Source organism: Eretmochelys imbricata, chromosome 7 (assembly GCF_965152235.1).
Source record: "Eretmochelys imbricata isolate rEreImb1 chromosome 7, rEreImb1.hap1, whole genome shotgun sequence".
In the NCBI taxonomy this organism is placed as follows: Eukaryota; Metazoa; Chordata; order Testudines; family Cheloniidae; genus Eretmochelys; species Eretmochelys imbricata.
This window is the reverse complement of record NC_135578.1, coordinates 58327196-58346741: the sequence shown is the minus strand read 5'-3', so window position 1 is coordinate 58346741 and position 19546 is coordinate 58327196. Positions and strand designations below refer to the sequence as shown.

Genomic DNA, 19546 nt, shown 5'->3' with positions numbered 1-19546 from the left:
CTCCTCAGCAGCAGGGAAGGAGGGCAGGTTGTGAAATCCATATAGACAACACATTTCAAAGGCCCACAGGAGGGTAAGTAACTGTTCTTTCTCCTTTGAGTGATTGTCCAGCTAGACTCACTTCTGGTGACCCTCAAGCAGTGATCTCATGTCTAGGGGTGCTCAGAGTTTGCTGACACAAGGACCATAAGGCAGCTTTGTCAATCTGGGCATTAGATCTGGAGCCCCGCACCATGGGGTCATGCTGGGTGAAGGTGAATGAAACTCTTGAGCTATGTCCACCCTGAGCTCCAGACCTCAGTCGTCATCAGCTGCCGAATCGGCGAGAGCCTCCAAACCCTTCTCTATACAATCTTCTGAGGGGAGAAGGAGGAAAAAGCACGGGTCTCAAGGCAATAGGAGATCTGCCTCACCAGCATCAATAGTGTTGGAGTCTAAATTAGCTGTTACCATTCAAGAAAGAGATCTTGGTGTCATTGTGGATAGTTCTCTGAAAACATGTGCTCAATGTGCAGCGGCAGTCAAATAAGCAAACAGAATGTTGGGAATCATTAAGAAAGGGATAGATAATAAAACAGAAAATATCACATTGCCTCTATATAAATCCATGGTACAGCCACATCTTGAATGCTGCATGCAGATGTGGTCGCCCCATCTCAAAAAAGATATATTAGAACTGGAAAAGGTACAGAGAAGGGCAGCAAAAATTATTAAGGGTATGGAATGACTTCCATATGAGGAGAGATTAATAAGTCTGGGACTTTTTCAGTTTGGAGAAGAGATGACAAAGAAGGGAGATGAGAGAGGTCTAGAAAATTGTGACTCATGTGGAGAAAGTGAATAAGAAAGTGTTATTTACCCCTTCTCATAACACAAGAACCAGGGGTCACCAATGAAATTAATAGGCAGCAGCTTTGAAACAAAATAAACAAAAGGAAGTACTTCTTCACACAATGCACAGGCAACTTGCGGAACTCATTGCAAGGGGATGTTGTGAAGGCCAAAACTATAATAGGATACAAAAAGGGGACTAGATAAGTTAATGGAGGCTAGGTCCATTAATGGCTATTAGCCAAGATGGTCAGAGATGCAACCCCATGCTCTGACTGTCCTTAGCCTCTGATTGCCAGAAGCTGGGAGTGTACAACAGGGGTTGGATCACGCAATGATTGCCTGTTCTGTTCATTCCCTCTGGCATTGGTCACTGTCGGACGACAGGATACTGGGCTTAATGGACCATTGGTCTGATCCAGTATGGTCGTTCTTATGTTCACCTCTCCTTCGCAAGGAAGGAACCCAGATATTTTTTAATCTAGGGTCCTTGTAGATAGCCAGATATTATGCTCTTTCTTGTGCAAAAAAGCACAAGGGAAGGATTTTAAATGTCATACATTTAATAGGCCTTCTTGTCTCATGGCATCTCTTTCTTCTCCAGCTCTTTCTCACTCTCAGATGCTCCCTTCTTGGCCCATCCACCACCTCCCTGGGGAAAATCACAGCAGCAATGCTTTGTTCAGCCATGGCTCCGATTTAGAAAGTGTAAGTCATCCAATCAGGCAGCAGAAATGATGTCATGTGATTCAGGTGACCACTCATGCAGCCTGAATAATGAATAATCATACCAGCCACTTCCACAAAGATGGAAATCATTTGCCCCAAACAATCCGGTGATGTGTTATACATGCTGCCTAAGGTCTAATAAATAAGGTTCGTGAATGGTTTGCTACCCTGAAAAGGGGATAAATGTGCAATGAATGTGATTTGTTCTGAACAGTTCAGTCAGCTCCAGCTGTCTGGTTTCTATTGTAGCAAGGATGAGCAGCTCGTGTGTGACTCTGGCTGAGGTCCTGCAGCTGAAGGGAAACCCTCTGGAGGAGGAAGAGATATGGGCTCTCTTACACTTGGCCACAGAAAATCTTCTCCAGGACCTGCCCAAAGGTGAGTGGATGGTTTATGTTTTCGTAGCTCTCCATCTACCTGCCTACACTGGTCACCCTGGAACATTCATATTGTTCTGAAGGACTCATGGGATTTCCCATTACCAAGACAGAGAGCAGTGATGGGAAAGGCAGGATCCTTTAGAACAGACTGAGACATTTTTAAATGTGACAGCTATCTTTGTGTAATCTGCTGGGACACCAGCAGGGAGTTCATTACAGGATAGCTTTTTCCTCAAGCGCTAAATTGCTGCTCTGAAGTCACGTCCTCTGCCCAGCGTCCCTCAGGTATTCTTTATGATGGAGTTGTCTGTGACAGCAGGAGATTTGAAATCCCTTCCAGGAAGTATCTTCCAGTCCTCTGTTAAAAAGCTGGCACACCCTGCTACAATGACGCGAAGTACTAGGCCATCAAAGTGTGTAACTAACATTCCAGTGTTGGCAATAAGGGAAGACAAGACAAATCCAGGTGGCTACCCATTCAGCTAGTAGGAGGCTTTTATTCTTCTTGGTGATAAGCAGATGGGCTGAGAATTGCGAGTCAGGTCACGACGAAGGGGAACAGGCAGCAGCAGAAGTCTAGGTTGGTGTAGGGCTGAGTATTCTGTCACTTACGTTTTACGTATCGGTCATGCCAAGTGAATGCGACAGTTTGAGGTGTTATTAAGCCTCTTGAATGTCTCTGGTTTTAAGTAAAATGATAAAAGGTCTAAACAACCAAGCTTAATAATTGCTTTCTGATAGTGCTATGGAGGGGGAAAGCAGATGGGGACAGGGTTAATTGATTTTTATTATTTTAAGGGCCTTTAATTTTTTAAGTAAAGAAATGCCCAAGCTGTTACAAACATCAGAACTTGCCACTAGTATTGAGTGTATAGCTCCTTTGGCTGTGTACCCCTATGGCTGTATGACTCCTTAATCTTTCCTTCCTTGTCCTCATGTCTGGGATGCACAAGTCATGTTTCAAATGTAAACTGAAGATGATTAATCTTTTTGTCAAAATGCCAAAAGACAGAGGCATGTAGGGTTCACACCCTAGCTTTTATCTTTTCAAGACCCTCATTCCGTCTACATGGTCTAGGCTGGAGGGAATGACTTAGTAGCCCGAGTCTCCTGTTTCTGTTACATACATGGTCAGGAGCCCCGAGTACAAATACTACCAGAGTCAACTCAGTCCTTCTTCTTTTGAATGGAAATAAACCAAGTTGAGTCTGTGTGGGTCTTTTTGATAAACCCCTGTGTTGTGTTTATGGACATTTGAACCCATCCTCTTTGGTGTGTTTGGTCAAACTCACATGGATGGATGGACACACATACACACTCTGTTTTGCAGCATGCTGTGTATGGATTGGTTGGATTTACTCCAGTTTCATGCCAGAGGGGGCTACACTTCAGCAAAACTCAGCATTGACTTCAGAGGGAGCTGTTCGGTGCTCTGCAGTTCTGAAAATCTGGCCAGTTATTTAGATGTCTAAGTATGGATTTGGGAGCCTAACTTTCAATTGTAAAGTGCTTTTGGATCCTTTGGGTTGAAATATACTATGTATATAAAGCAGAGAGAAGGCTGAGCCACAAAACCTGAATACAAACATACCTAGAGTAGCAGGGATTTGGATTCAAGTGTTTGGTTTGACCCATTTTATGGGGCAGTTGTGAAACTTGGATGCAGATAAAAACTTCCCCAAAGTTCATGCGGGATGGTTTGGATCCGGAGTTTCCATTTAAAAAACACAATAGTATCTGATAGTAATTGGTCAACAACTGCAGGGTCACTATTGTAAGATGCAGGGTTACATGTCGAGCTGGTTGACTGTGGAGCGACAGCATAGAGCAAAAAGTGGCCCAGCAAATGGCAGAGTTCAGTATCCTGTTGGTGAAATTCAGTGGGAGTTGGGTGCTTACCTCTCTTAGGCCCCTTTGAAAATGCCAGCCTGAGTGTATTAATGCTTTACTAGCAGATGACTCCTGCTTGCCAGGTAGCCTCATGTGGTTTGACCTACAAGGCCTAGTAAGAATCACAAATTAAATGTCTTGGTAGAGGTCAGACAGTCTGCACGTGTGACTGACTTGATTTTCCTCTCCTGTGCACTGGTGTTAATCAGGAATAGCTCCACTGAAGTCAATGGGGTTATATAGGTGTAAAAGTGGTGCATGTGAGACAAGAATCAGATCCCTGAGCATCCAAGTGACAAAATCAGCCCTGGCACAGGTGGGCACAGTCCCAGTGGCTTCAGTTTAGTTCTCCTGGCCAGGCCATGGGTGGATTTGTCCACATGAGTTTGATGCTACAGCCTCAGCAGCTCATTGTCCTAGCAGAGTGAATTGAACCATATTAACCCTGCTTTCCTGCTGCTCCTGTTTTTCAGACCCACTTATCCATGTGATTTGCCCATGGTCAATGGTACTTTCAGCCAGAGGAAGTTTGTCTTTCCAAGACAATGTGTCTCACCCAGAGGCTGCCCCTTTCAGGGCACCAGAACTGCTCCATGGACAGAATAAAAACAAGCATGTTGGACTGACAAAGGTGAGGGTTTCTAACCAGCCTTATTGTACCTTGGAGTTTGTTAGGCAAAATATCCAGGTCCCAATGTGTCAGCACAACAGACCCAGCATCTAACATCAGATTCCCTCTCACAACGGCAGCAAACAAAACCAAGTTAGACTGTAGTTAAGGCTGCGAGAAAGGTTTGCCTGGAACCTAGAACCCCCTGAAATGAAGGGGCATTTGGGGTTCTACTGCAATCTCAAACATCATCCCACGGCCCCACGAGTCTGGTGGAAATGGGCCAAAGTGATTTGCACCAGGCACCTCATCCCATGTGAGAAGTGACCCCCCACACTTCCAGTCACCCCCCTCCACACACACACACATTGTGAAGGAAACATTTAAAAAAAAAGACTTTTATCTAATAAGGTCATTGTAATGTCAGATACTGTGGGAGGATAGCGCTCCCTTGATTCACATCCAGAGGGTCCTTCCATGCCTATCTCACCTCTCCCTGTCGGATGGGTAGCCTACTCCTCAGCACTCTCTCTACCACGGAGGACCCCCTGCCATTTTGGGGTATATAGAAAGAGCAGGAAGTTTAGACTTGAAATTAGACAAAGGTTTCTAACCATCAGAGGAGTGAAGTTCTGGAACAGCCTTCCAGGAGGAGCAGTGGAGGCAAAAGACATATCTGGCTTCAAAACTAAGCTTGATAAGTTTATAGAGGGGATAGTATGATGGGATAGCCTAATTTTGGCAATTAATTGATCTTTGACTATTAGCCGTAAATATGCCCAATGGCCTGTGATGGGACACTAGATAGGGTGGGATCTGAGTTACTACAGGGAATTCTTTCCTGGGTGTCTGGCTGGTGAGTCTTGCCCATGTGCTCAGGGTTTAGCTGATCGCCATATTTGGGGTCGGGAAAGAATTTTCCTCCAGGGCAGATTGGCGAGGCCCTGGGGGTTTTTCGCCTTCCAATGCAGCGTGGGGCATGGGTCACTTGCTGGAGGGTTCTCTGCACCTTGAAGTCTTTAAACCACAAGTTGAGGACTTCAATAGCTCAGACATAGGTCAGGGGTTGTTACAGGAGTGGGTGGATGAGATTCTGTGATCTGTGTTGTGCAGGAGGTCAGACTAGATGATCCTATTGGTCCCTTCTGACCTTAAAGTCTATGAGTCTATGAGGAGGGCTGATGGCAGGATGGGCTAGCTCAGTGTGGATCAGAAACTGTAGGACTGTTCTAGTTGAGGCACCTCTCTGCTCAGGAGGGGATCCCAGAAGCAGCCACTGGCTTCATTGGATCTGGGCTGACAAGGAACTGGGCAGAGCTGTGCGGGGCCGGAAACCATTAGGTGGAAGTATACGGCTTCTGCATGGATTGAGTTTCCATCCTTCCGTGGCAAAGAGGGATCCTAGAGTAAGGATAGCGAGGAATGGTCTGTCTTAAAGTCAAGTTGCCTACTAAATCAGTGACTGTATGAAACCTGGCTAATTGAAAGCAGCTTGTCTGTATAAACATGAGACAGGAACGTGCTAATCTTTCAAACTGATTTTGCTTAATAACTGTTCAATAGACACCCTGCAAAATGGGTGTCCCTGGCAGCTCTGCTCTGTTGGGGTAATTTGCAAACTGAGCTCTGGCCCTTTGAAGCAGATGAGACTAAAAGACATTTTAATAGACATCTTTACCAGGTTTGTTCTTGTGGCAGCCCGCTGGCAAATGGAATCAGTCGGTAATAAACAGGGATAATGTCAGGGCTGCAAAACAGAACGGAAACCTCCTCAGGACTCTAGAAATGCAGGAAATGGCCATGGTAGAGCTGAGGAAAAAGACATAGAGCAATGGGGACCAGATCTTCTGCTATGCAAGGACAGAAAAAGAGGTGAATGGACCCACTTTCTCCTGTACAAACTGTAGGGCAGCATTGCTCCCTGGTGGGTGGGGGCCTAGCTCCAAAGACAGAAATATGCACCAGATCTTGTCCTTGAGCTGTGCTCCAGGAATCCCACCAGCCAGAGGAAGGCATACAGCATCTATGCACCCCTGTGACTAGCAACCCCAGCTGGTGTGCAGAGGCACAAGGCCTTGGAGTGGATGAGAGTTCTCCATCTGTAACAGGGAAGGCTTTTCTCCTGCCTTGGGATCATTCACAAACACTCTTGGATGCCTCTTGATTGCCAACCCCTCTGTGAGTGTTTTTTGATACTCCTACCACCACGCTGCCATCACAGTCCTAGTGCAGCACTGTAATCCTCAGCGCTGTCTCCAAGGAGGGGAAGCAATCTCACCCGCCAGAGGCCTGGCTTCCCCTGGGCTTTGCTAGCTCCTCTCTTTCCTTTTTGTACTTCCTTCTTGTGCTTTACAACCAGCTTCTCAGCTGATGGGATAAGTAGCCCCTGAGCACATCAGCCCACAGTCTGATTAGGTAATTGTCTTCCGCCCCTCAGTCAGGACTTCTCTGGGGAACTAGTTAGTGCCTAAGTCACTCAACTGCTAGCTCGCCAGACTGTCAAAGCATCCCCAGAATGTGTTTTCATGCATAGGAGACAATCTGTCCCATAGAGATGAAGATCTATTATGTCCCACCTATTCCATCTCTCTGCTAGTCAGGCCTGTGTCCCATTGTACATATACGTGTGCTCTATCCAGTCCAGCTTTAAAAGTCCCAATCAATGAGGCTTCCATCACTCCTCTTTGGAGAATGGCTCGCAGCTTCAAAGATCTCATTGCCAGGTGAGTTCTCTGTAATTATTGACATATAATTCATAACTGGTTGGTTGGGTGTTCTTGTTTGCCAGATGCTGGTGTATTCTTTGGGAATGACCCTCTGTTGGTCAGCAGACTATCAGGTTCCTCCAAACCAGGTCAGTAATATCAATATCTTTGTTTTCCTTTATTTTGTCACACATTGGCAGGTTGGAATGTTTGGAGGTATGAGTTGAACTTTCCGTAGTCCAGGTGGAAAGTTAGTGGCTTGTGTTTTGGCTTGGTCCATTAGAGAGATCAGGACCAGCTGGGAAAATCAGAGCCAGATGCCAAAGTTCAGGATTATCCAAATCCAGGATTTGCATTTGAATTGTATCTTTCGTTTAAGAGTCAGGATTCCCTAGCCCCTCCCTCAAGGCAAGGGGAGGGGAATTTCCTTCATACCAGAAATAAGATAAATAGGGCTTCAAGCTTGGTTTCAAAAAAAGAATCAGGTAAGCTCATGGAGGATAGGTCCATCAATGGCTATTAGCCAAGATGGTCAGAGAAGCAACCCCATGCTCTGCGTGTCCCTAAACCTCTGATTGCCAGAAGCTGGGAGTGGACGACAGGGGATGAATTACTCAATAATTGCCCTGTTCTTTTCATGCCCTCTGAAGCACCTGGCGTTGGCCAGTGTTGGAAGACAGGGTACAGGGCTAGATGGACCATTGGTCTCACTCAATATGGCTGTTTTTATGTTCTTATGCTGAAGAAAGTCACATCTGCATCATTTTGGTGACCTGTATGTATATTGGATGCACAGCTCCGTGCAAATGAAGATGACTTTTGTTCAAAGCATGGGATGGCTGTTGTTATACCAATAAAATAAAAACCAGCAGGATCTTATTAAAGGGGAAAAGGCAAAATGCCACATTTATTGTGAATACAGAAAGAATCATCGTAAGCAGTTAGTTATAGCTATAACATTCCATTCAATTTCATATTTATTCACACATTCATTCATTCATACACACACACACACACACACACAGGTTCTGCAAGGTTGTTATCATAGTTACCAGCCTTAGAGTTGCTCATGCCAAGCCACTGGCCAGGTGGCCTGGACATGAGGACCTTGTCAGATGCACATCTGATGCTCCTGGAAGTTGGTTTGCAGAATCAGAGCCCAAAGTTCTCAGTTTCTAGAGTCCATTTTTATAGGAATTTATTCCTATGCCAGTTTGTGGGAATTGCTTCATCATGCTGTTGCTGAATCAATCAGCAGATGGCAGATTCCCGACGGCTCTGTGCTGCCAGATGTTATCTTGTTCTTTGGTTTTCCCATTCTTGAGGCTGTTGGGTGGATTCCAGTCTGCCCTCCAGGGGTCCTCTGGTTATTTCCACTTGACTCCTTCTTCAGCTGATGGACACTGGATTCTTAGGCTGGCACCTCCCTGATCATTCATTTATTATCCACGCCAAGCATCCATCCACATACATCCTCTATCTCTATTTTAATCACAATTATTAACAAAGCGAGATGAATACAACAAAAGGGCGGGGAGTCTCTGGGTGCTGTTTCTGTTGTTACAGAGTATTGCTTTGAGTCTCTCTGTGTGTGAGTAGTTGTTGTTACAAAGAATTGCTTTGAGAACAGACTCTGTCTTAGAATGTACTAACACAATTAGGAGCTTGCAAGTTTCACACAGAGAGGGAGAGAAACAGTACCAAAAACCAAGAGACCTCTTAATTAGTAATACCCTGGAATTTAAACTATGGGGAATCAAACTCATTTGTGATTTTAATACAGAACTTCTTTAATATGATCCAACACTGTGAAGTGACTAATGATCTCTCTTTCTTCCCTGGGCAGATTTCTACCACCAGAACAGCTATTAGTAGCCAACCATTTCCTGCTCAGCCAGTTCAGTGTCTCTTCAAAGATATGCAGGAGGCACACTTATTTCACTAACATATCCTCCAAGCTATTAACTGCGCATTGGTGATATGGGAAGCTATTAGTATTTGGTCCATCTGAGCTCCCTTTCTAGGATGTTTCACTTCTCCGTGGTCTCAGTGTAGGGAGCCCATAAGCTAAATAACCACATAGAATTTAAATATCTGGTCTCCATAGAAACAGAGATTTGTGTAGCTCAATTCTTCACCCTTCCAAGACTGATAGATGGACTACCATGCAGTTTGAGGATGAGATGTTAAAAATGAATAATCTAAACTTCAGATATGTAGAGCTGCCACAGTTGCTGTTAGTAGCCACATCTCCCCCTCAATGCTCTGTTCTGCGTCATAATATATGACAGTTACCTTCAGTGCCATCCTCCTTTCCAGGGTGGCTTCATTTCAGTGGTACTCTATGTATCTAGACTGGGATTTCCCAAGGGATTTCCTAAGGGAATTAAGTGAATTCTCATTGGAACTCACAGGTCCTTCAGAAAATTCCAGCCCTAGTTCATGGAGCATTTTACAGTGTTTTATCTAAATGAGAGCTATTATTTACTATTATCTCCCTGTTGTCGCAGTCCCTTCAGCTGAGTGATCAGTTACACACCCTGCTACTAAAGCTGTGTGAAGATCTGCCTCATAAAAGACTTTCCCCAGAATCCATTTTGGAGGCGTGTGAAGTGCACCAGAAGGAATCTTCCTCTTCTCCTGCAAGTTTTTACATCCAGAGAATGGTCAAATGTGTGCTAGGAAGCATCACTGAGGTCAGTATCTCTTTTATTTCCCAGTAGTGACAATACTATAGTAGTCGTGGTTGGTTTTTTGCGGGGAAGTAGGGGGCAGGGAGTATGGACAGTAGGGTAGAATATTTTAGAGCAAGACAACCTGTAAAAAGTCAGTGATGGCTTGAAATGAACGACTCTTGTGCCATGGAAGAAGGTGCATGTACTTTCTTCAGTGCTTAGGTTGCATTTTTCTATTGGGCTTCTACATATTTTTGACACCATAGAAGCAAGGGGTGAATTTTTCCAAAAGCACCTGAAAAATCAATGGGACTTAGGCTCCTAAATCACAGAGGTAGGCAGTTTTGAAAATTATACCCAGATACTATTAAGTTTTAGGAATACAACGTATTGTCAACATTGGGATGCCATGGCCCTAATCCCAGGATTACAATATTACTACTCCTAGGATTCTCAGACATAAAAGCCCCAGCCCAGAGCATGGTGAAAACCTTGAATGCTGGATGACTTTTAAGACCAGCTAAATACCTTTAAAGCAACTGTGCTGTGGATTATGGGCTATATCCTGCTGGATTTACCCATCCAAGTAACCCCACTGTATTTCAAAGGGAATACTTGTGAGAGTAAAGGAGGGAGGATTTGGCCCAAATTTCTCAAAAACCCAGACTATGTGGCTGTCCTGGGGTTTACAAACCCCATCTGGGCATATGCAAAAGGGAGAGGAGCATCCTCCCCCCTTTCAGGCAACCAGGCTGACTACTTCCCAGCACAGCTGCCAGCACTGCCAACTATGGCAGCATGCAGCCACAGCTGGGACCAATAAGGAAAACAAGCCCTGCTATAAAGCAAGGAGAACAGAGTGAGATAGGGAAGCAGAAAGGCTTGGGGTAGCAGAGGGGCAAGAGTCTCAGGCCAGGCTGACAGGGTGCTAAAGGAAGACTGCAAGCCCTGAAGTTTTAGAGCTGGTTGACTGATTTTTATGTTAGGTTGATGGATTGGGTTAATTTGAGATGAATAGAGGGAGATTAGTTAGGAGAATGCTGGGACCTCTGGGCATGTGGATGAGGCAAGGTTGCCTTCCCCCTACAATGTACCACCATGCATGGAGAGATACAAATCCAGTCTCCATGGGATCATTGCCCAGACTTCACGCTCCAGGCTAATGCCACAGTGATAGTAGCTTTTTCACAGGCTCTGAGACTCTACACTGGCCAATGGAACTGGCTTCACAAGGGAGGAGAGCAATCTGTCCCCTATATAAAGAGTTTCCACATGCCACTCTGATCTATGTCATTCTACAAGCTCAAAGACATCCTACCTATATCAGGTACAATATCTGTGAGCTCCCTGCACCTCCCTTGGCGTGGGGCTGGGCCATAAAGTCACAATCAAGCCTGAAAGGTGGTGGTATTAATAAATGAGCTCGATAAATTGTTTTCAAGAGTTTATGTTTTCAAGGAGCACTTTTGTTGACATTTTGACTGGCAAAAAATGGAAGAGAAAGTCAATGAGATTTTCAAATAAAATGCCCCCTGTTGTTTGATCAGCTATAATTAATAATTGTCCAGTAGTCCATTTGCAATTAGTTTGTTTCCAACCCCAGTAGGAAGTATCATTTATTTAACACACACTCACATACAGTGTCACTGATGAGCCTAGACCAAGCTGAGGGCAAGAGGCACTTCCTCATGAAGGTTTGAAGTCCCCTGGTCTACTGACATTGACTTGCAGTGCAATTGGTTTGCAGGTAGAAGAGGTAGCCACTGAAGACAGCCAGCTGAACAGAAGCCATGTGATAAGGAAAAGGCTGCACGAGAAAGCATCTGACAGCTCAGCATTGCCCTCCCAGCTGAATTTTCATCAAGGTAAAGGCTTCTGGTTTACACTGCACTTCTCAGAGGGTCTCCTGGGCCAGGTGAATTGTTTCAAATTGTGTTGGGCCAACTATGTGTAGAATTGAATATGTTATTTATTGCTTTACCTCTGAATGAGCGTATGATGGAGAAAAATCTGTGACAACTCGGCAAGACTTCCAGTGCTTACAGGTTCAAAGGACTGTGATCTGAAGGCTATGGAGCAATGTTAAGTGATCAGCATGCATATATTTGACTCCTTAGAATGGTCTGCATGAAAGACACTATACCAAAAAAAAGTGTTTTGGTATTCTATGTATCCAACTGAATGCTCAAAGGTGAAGAATAGTTTTCCCTGAATCCATGCTCAGGAGCATTTCAAGAGCATAATCACATCTTTCCTTCTTGAATAGCCCAGTAAAGGTCAGCATACAATTACATCTTCCTTTCAAAAAGATTTTTTTACTCCTAGAGAGGTTTTAAGAAACAAGGCCAAATTCTGCTCATCATACCCAAGTAGGCAGCCATACTGTAGCCAACTAGACAACCCACCTGAGAAAGGCGAGTGGGATTCATCCTTTTGGATCCCTGGTCAGAATGTACGCAGCAATCCATCCTGACTTCATGGTTCACTTTAACTGAACTTCAAGATGTTATTGTCCCTCTAGGTAAAACTCTGCTGCAAGATAAATATTGACTTCGGCTTCATATCCTTTTGTTTCCTCTCAGGTCAATAAATCTTGATGTTCACCTCAGCAGAAGTTAATATCAGTGTATTTCTGTCTTGGTTTTGCCCCCAATTCAGCAAGGTCTTATGCACAACATATGAGTAGCCTTGTCTCTATTCAACAAATCATGTGAGCAATGCGTATGTCTCATTGACTTAGGAATTAAGCACCTGCTTAAAGTTAAACACTTGCTTGAATGCTTTGCTAAATCGGTACCTTCGTTATTTTAAAGTGTGGGACATTCGGGGTGCATTTTCTATTGAGGGTGCATTTCATTGAATATTTTTCTGCTTTGAAAATTACCACCCCAAGTTGTAAGGCCTGGGAAAAGGATGGGAGTAGGATATAATAGAAGCAAAGAGTGGCTGAAACTTTGTGATGTTTTAGGTCATCATTCTTGGGGAATTGCTGCAGTTGCACTGTATGGTGGATCTGTGTCTTGGCACTCAATATGGAGCACGCCTGAAGGAGATAGCTGGGGTCTCTCGGACGTGTGACTTTGGAGGACAGAAGTAGCTAGAACTTGTTCCTTGGCTACTTGAAGCTTCCTGACACTTTTCAGTTAAAACGTGACGGAAATAACGCGTACATTAGACTCATGTTGGCCGGGATTGCTGAAGGGGCTGAAGGGACTGCTTTCTGTCAGAGTAGGGCTCTAAAAAGTACAAGGGAGCAGAAGCAGCTCTGCCAAAGGCTGGTGAATGCCTTCCTGAGGGAAGTGAAAAGCACTCAAGAAATTCAACAGCAAAGAAGACTTGATCAAAGTGAGCCAAGACCAAGCGATAGCTAAGTGGACACTCGGATACTGCTATTTTAGAATCAAAACAGAATATGGTGATTTACCAGGCTTCTGTTCTGTTTCCAAACACAGGGGCCAAGTTACTGAATTATAGTCGGTCGGCAGAGGATTACAGACAACTTTCTGTGGATTATTGTGACTCCAGCAGCATTTCGGAGAGCACATCTTTGACATTGTCAAACAGGGGCCGCAGGAGAGGTAGAGTTTTACTTTGAAATGGTTACTATGATTTATCCTTGCAGTAGGTCAACTCCAGACTGACTTCCAGCTTTCCTTCTGTGCAGAAATTGGAAAAGGTATTGAATGGTCAATGTTGTGCCAGCAAACATGCAAATACAAGTTGGCTGATCCTGAAATTTTATTGAAACCACTTTGCTGGTTCTGTTTTGTGTGTGGTGGTGTAGGGGGAGCTATGTGTGTAAAAGGCAATTGAAATAGTAGAAGTAAACTGATCCAAAACCACACTCCAGGGCACAGGGGACTAGTGTCTCGGAGAGGTCCTTCCCAGCCTGACTGATGACAAACTTCTCTGGATTGTAGTGGGTTTTGTGGGGAGGGGGGTCCGGTGGCACAGCTCTCCTTTCCATGCAGCATTGCAATCAGATTTGTTAATTAGCAGTGGGCAGAGAGAGAGTGGCTGAGCTGAGGCAGGCAGGTAGGAGGGGGGCGACCCACTGAAGTTTTGCCTTAGACAACAGATTGTCTTGAGTGGGGCTGGGAGTGGGAGAAGGCATCGGGGTAGCACTGAGGCCCATAGGGTAGCCAGAGGGATCTGCCCACAATTAGACAGGCCCCAGACTGTCTAACTCGGTCCAGGAGCTATTACAGCTCCCAGAGCAGCCCAGGTCTGGGAGAATATAAAGAGGTTTTAATGCCCCCTTTATCCCACTCCCACAAGTTCTGGGCTGCACCTGTAAGATGCACAGCACAGAAACCACCCCTTGCCTCATCACCAAGGGGGGGAAAAAGATCTTTCCTTCCTGTAAGAGAGGTGGATCCTTAAAGCTCCAAAACTGTAGTCAATATAACCCTACAACGGACCATGGATGCTGCAGCGTGCATGCAGCTCCTGCCGATTTTTGCGGGAGCCACTACTCACTGAGGCGCTTGGATGTAGATTTAGGGGCTAGCCCCTTTCTGAAAACCTTGGCCGTAATGCTCAGAACCAAGGGCTGAGTCCTGTGGGACGGCGTACAGTCAGTTCCTGTTGAGTCAGTGGCAGTTGAGGGTGCTCAGCACTTTGCAGGAGAGGGCCCTAAAAGCACAGTATATAAAGTAACACAAGTAGACTCGGAGAGTTTGCTCACCGTAGCCGTCCTTTCCCAGGATAATATATCCGAAAAAGACATTCTCCTCCCCATGGGGCTATTACAGTCCAGGAAAAGACCACCATGATCAAGGGAGATCCATATCCTCCGTGATCTTTGCTAGTATTCTAGCCTGTACTCTGGAAGCTCATTTGCATTTAAAAATTCATTGTTTCATGTGAAGCAACTTCTTCAAGAGCCACGTGCTAGTCTTAAATCATGAATATAGGACTGGATGGGACTTCCTGGGTCACCGAGTTCAATCACAAACAACCTCATCATATAATCCCATTCATAAATTTAACTCACTTTCTGATGGCTCTTGATAAATTGTTTCTCCCCACTGCTCCTACTGGAAGTCTGTTGCAGAACAAGGAATGGGCTTGATTTCTGCTAAAAGCATGGCATCGAGGCCTGTGAATTAATCAGGTTGTCCCAATCAGATGATGAAAAGCTAAGGGTATTTGAAGTGCTTGTCAAAGAATACATTCAGGTAACTTGTCCTGGGCGAGTGGGAGAGTAGAGACTTGCAAGGCTGTCTTATCAGAAAGGAGTGTAAACATGTGCTCTCCTGAGAACCGCAGCCGGTGTACATGGACACAGCTATGTTGACTTCAATGGGCCTAAGTTAACTGATATCAGAGGAGGATCTGGCCTTGATATCAGGCATGTCTCTCAGCCTCTCATTTCTCACTGCCAGCACCGTCACCTCCAGAGTCACCCAAAGAGCCTGACTTTGCAATACTGCCATCTGCTGTTTGAGAAAATACACTTCGATTTCTTTTTGTCTATAGTTACATATTTGTTTGTTTTTGCATATGCCATTGTTGCTGTTCACCAGGCTTATGTTTAAGCAATTAATTTTCTTAATATTTTAGCTCCAAATGTCCAAACATGTTTAAAATGGTATGACCTGTCTTGTGAGAGATTGGCTCAGATTTTCATTAGAAAAGCATCTTTGGGCTAATGCCTTGTGGTCTGCAATCAGTCACTTGTCACTATGGATCCTATGTCAATTACCCTACTGCACCTGGGTTTCCACAAGATTTTAATAGTTAGTATTGTGTATCAAGGGACCAGGAATCACACTGCAAGAAAAGACCCGCAGCCTGCTGGCTCAGGTCAGCTACCTCTGACTCCAGGGGCTCAGACTACAGGGCTATTAAACAGTATTGTAGGCCTTCAGACTTTGGCTGAGCCCAGGCTCTGAGACCCTGCAAGGGGGCCTGAGCCTGAAGGTCTACACTGCTATTTTTAGCCCAGCAGCCCAAGCCCCACAATGCTGAGTTAGCTGACCCAGGCTCTGAGTCTTGGTGCCGAGGGGTTTTTTATTGCAGTGTAGAGGTACCCACAGAGTTTGTGTCTGGATTCAGAGCCAAACTTCCCCAAAGTTTGTGGCTATTCAGCTTTATTTATTTAACATAAGTTAACTGTAGATTTCCTAGTTACTGTTTTTTTTTTAATGCCTTTATTGGAATCCAACACTGTATTTTTGTGTTGCCATTTAGAAAGAGGCCTCAATAATAATACTCATTTCTGGCTCTGCACCTGACTTTAGCTCCCCCATAATTGGAGGGAATTAGACCCCACACATCTCTAGCTCATTTCCATTTGCAAATCACTCCCCAACAAACCCTGGTTTCTGTGCTTGTATTAGTTATTCAGAAGTATTCACCAAATTGTTTCTGCAAATTATTGGCCAAATATCCTGCAAACAGTTCACTTCAGCTGTTTCGTATTGCTGGGGTGTGATTGGCGACCTATGTCACATAATATTGTTTCTCTTTCTTGATCGGATGACTGGAAAACGTTTAAACAGAAGAATAAGGACTATCAGTGGAATAATAAATGCTCCTGTTTGCACACAAGATCCTAATATTCACGCAAATATAGGGATTCACACACAAACAGCCATTCCCCCAAATTCATTCATCTGAACGTCCACGAATAGTGAATAACAAGGGCTTCAGATATGGCTGAACTAGACAACCAGTCCCAATATGAAGGATTAGTCACGGACGCTCTTAATGCAGTGTTCAACCAGCTCTGTCGTGCAGTCATTTATTATGTCCCCCAAACAAGGATACAGGACAGACAGTCCAAATCTTCTCCCTGCCATATTGTCCCAGGATCTAATGCTGTGCGCACCTCAGGGGAGGCGGAACTGGGGGACAGTTGGGGCTAGTGTCCTCGCAATGGAAATATTGGGGAGGGGGACAGATCTATCTTTCCACCATATGTGTTGTTCTGCTGCATTCTGGGAACGAATACATGCACTAGGTAAGAGGGTGATAGAAGTGAGAGCTGGACGTGGAAGGGCTGGAGCAGCCACCATAGTGCCTGTGATTGGGCCGGGGAGCAGGTGGGAACTGGGGTCACTGGGCTGGAGCTGGGAGCAGCTACACCTGGTGGCTGGCAAAAGTGAGACATGAACTGCCAGGACCCCTTTCCCACCCTGGAGCCGGCTGTCCCATCCCACTGAGTCTCAGAAGCTCCCCTCCTCGCTCCCCAGGCAGAGCATCCACCCCTACTCCCCCTCCCATCCCTCTGCCTCCCTATGTAAAGCAAGCTTTTGCCACCTTTGGCGCTGCTTCAGTGACAGTGATTGTGATATTCCCTTGATTTAACGTTAGGGAGAGCTCCGCAGGCACAGCGGGCGTGGGACCCAAACCTGAATGGGTCGAGGACACACAGTAGCTACAAGCTCTTCATTAACAGGTAATCAGTAAAGTTTTTGTCCTTAAAAGATGGACTTTTTTATGACTGCGGGAGGCACAAGGGATCTAGTGTGCCAGTGCTCTGATGTGAAACTACAGGGAGCAACTGGATCCGTTAGCCATCAGGTAGCAGACACTGTTCATCTAGAGCCAAATCCTGAAGACTTCACTGCACTCTTGCTCGGTCCTTCCTCAGAGAAAACCTCTCATTCCCTTCAGGGAGTGTTTTCCTGAATAAGGGCGAAGAGAAAATGGAGCAAAGACTTCAGGTTTGGGCCCCCAGCTTGCGCTGATGGTCTTGTATGAGAGGTTTGATTTATAAGAGACGGGCCCTGATAGGCCGAGTTTACACTACATGGTTTTCAGAGTAATGTTTAGCTTTTCCTATAGGTTCTCAGACTGAGTCACTATTTCAACCCCTCTAGCTCACTAAAGAGTTAAAGGTAACCGACGGATGCCACCAGCAGAAAGCTATAGGGCTTGTCTCTACTTGTGGGATAGGCCTTGATTCAGCCATGGGTGACCAGCAGCCAGTTGTGACTGCTCCAGTGCAAACCTCAAGTTAAACCAGGGACGCTGTGATTTGCATCACTGGAGTGAATTCCTTTTTGAAAACAGGGTAGGCTGCACCTCTGCCTATCGTGGGATGTCTAAATCAGGGGGCTAGCATGCTGCAGCTGCAGTTGGGGCTAATCCAAGTGCAGACAAGGCCTAAGAATGGTTAGCCTCTGAGCATCACAAAGACCAGAATCCCCTATTTATGTACCCCTTAATCCATGATAGGTACCCCAGTTAAGCAGAATTCTTGTCCCAGTTAAACAGGAGTTCCTGCCATCAAGCATGATTGACTTAATTCAGACCCAGGGGAAGTGTTGCATTTAGATTTCTCCATTAACCATGTCCTGAGTAAACTGATTGAACTTCCTATTAAACAGCCAACAGTTAACCACAATTACCAGGGTTGTGAACTACTCCGTGTTCCCCCATACATACAATGAGAAATCAATGCAGTGCATGCCCCAGGACAGCAATGTTTTTTGTGGGGAATTGGTATCATGTATCCACACACTTCATGTGGAGGTGATAGTCACATGTTAAATTGATCAGTGTATTTATCATGTGCTTTTTGAGCATCTCACAGGCCCTCTGCCCAATCAACCGTCCCTGTCAGGGCGGTCCAAGTCAACATGCTGACACTTTTGTTGTTAACTCTGTCTGCCAGAGAAGTGTTTTCTCCTTCTCTGCCCAAAGGTGAAATCACTTCACAAATTACTATGGTGTAAGGTCCAGGGCCAGGATGGGCAATATAGAGTCCTGGGCGCATGACGGGTTTATGATCTATGACTCTAATCCTGAAGGCCCATCGGCGTGTGTTTTAACTTTACCACATTGACTTCAGTGGGACTACTCAGCATATTCAAATGAAGCGTGCCTGCGAGTGTATGCAGAATTGGAGCCTGTACATAAAAATGTCACAGCTTTGAAATCTGATATCTCACCCCGTGCAGGACGAGAAATGGCAGCCTTCTCCTATGGGCAAGGAGATACTCTCATCTTCCCACTGGACCCACTATGCTTGGCACTGGGCTTCAAACTCATGACATTTTTATGTCTAGAAAAGCTATTTTAGGTCATCGGCTTTAATTTTTCTCTCCCTCTGAGGCTCGACTGATGGTAAAAAAGATATTTACCAGGCAGCAAGATACAACAGATATTCTCAGGGAAACATTTAGAAACCTTCAAAACATCTCTCAAATAGATTTGCTGTAATACACGTGGTATATACAGAATATATGATAGTGTGGTGGGTACAGAAGTTTGGAATGACTGGCATAACTCACTCACCATTTGTTAATAACACAACTAACCCAAACTAATGCCAGCAAAACCTTCGTACCTGCAGCTCGCCATTGTCCATTCCCTATATATAACAGTGTATATGCAGTATAGATTTCTGCTAAGCATACATTTGTCTGGCAGTGTGGACGACATCAGTGTTTTAACATCAGTATGGTGTCATTATCTGAACCTTGATTCTCCACAGCACTCAATATTTGTTAATTACACCAACAATCCCCTTGATTGTCTGAAACCTCAATTATTTGATTAGATTCAATGACTCCCATCCTGAAAATAGCCTATAGAAAGTAATGAAGAATGGTATCCTTTCCCCAGTTGTTTTTTAATCACCCTGTAGAATTTAATAGAAAATGTCATCCTTGCTGTAGTAGATTTCTCAAGGATAATTCAAACAACCTGCAGCCAAATCCTCTGCTGATGTAAATTGGCAATAGCTTCGCTGACTTTGGTGGGGCTATGCTG

The 19546-nt window shown here is 45.0% G+C and overlaps 1 protein-coding gene across 1 annotated transcript in view; it reads left to right on the top strand.

The window, feature by feature from the left end:
- The first annotated feature begins 1814 nt into the window (after nucleotides 1-1814).
- FRMPD2 (FERM and PDZ domain containing 2) overlaps nucleotides 1815-19546 on the top strand; it is an 86547-nt gene continuing 68815 nt past the window's right edge. Inside the window, exons 1-5 of the mRNA XM_077822827.1 lie at nucleotides 1815-1938; nucleotides 4304-4461; nucleotides 7229-7294; nucleotides 9656-9841; nucleotides 11568-11735. Of these exons, the coding sequence (XP_077678953.1) occupies nucleotides 1815-1938; nucleotides 4304-4461; nucleotides 7229-7294; nucleotides 9656-9841; nucleotides 11568-11735 (702 nt within the window). The remainder of the gene's footprint in view (nucleotides 1939-4303; nucleotides 4462-7228; nucleotides 7295-9655; nucleotides 9842-11567; nucleotides 11736-19546) is intronic.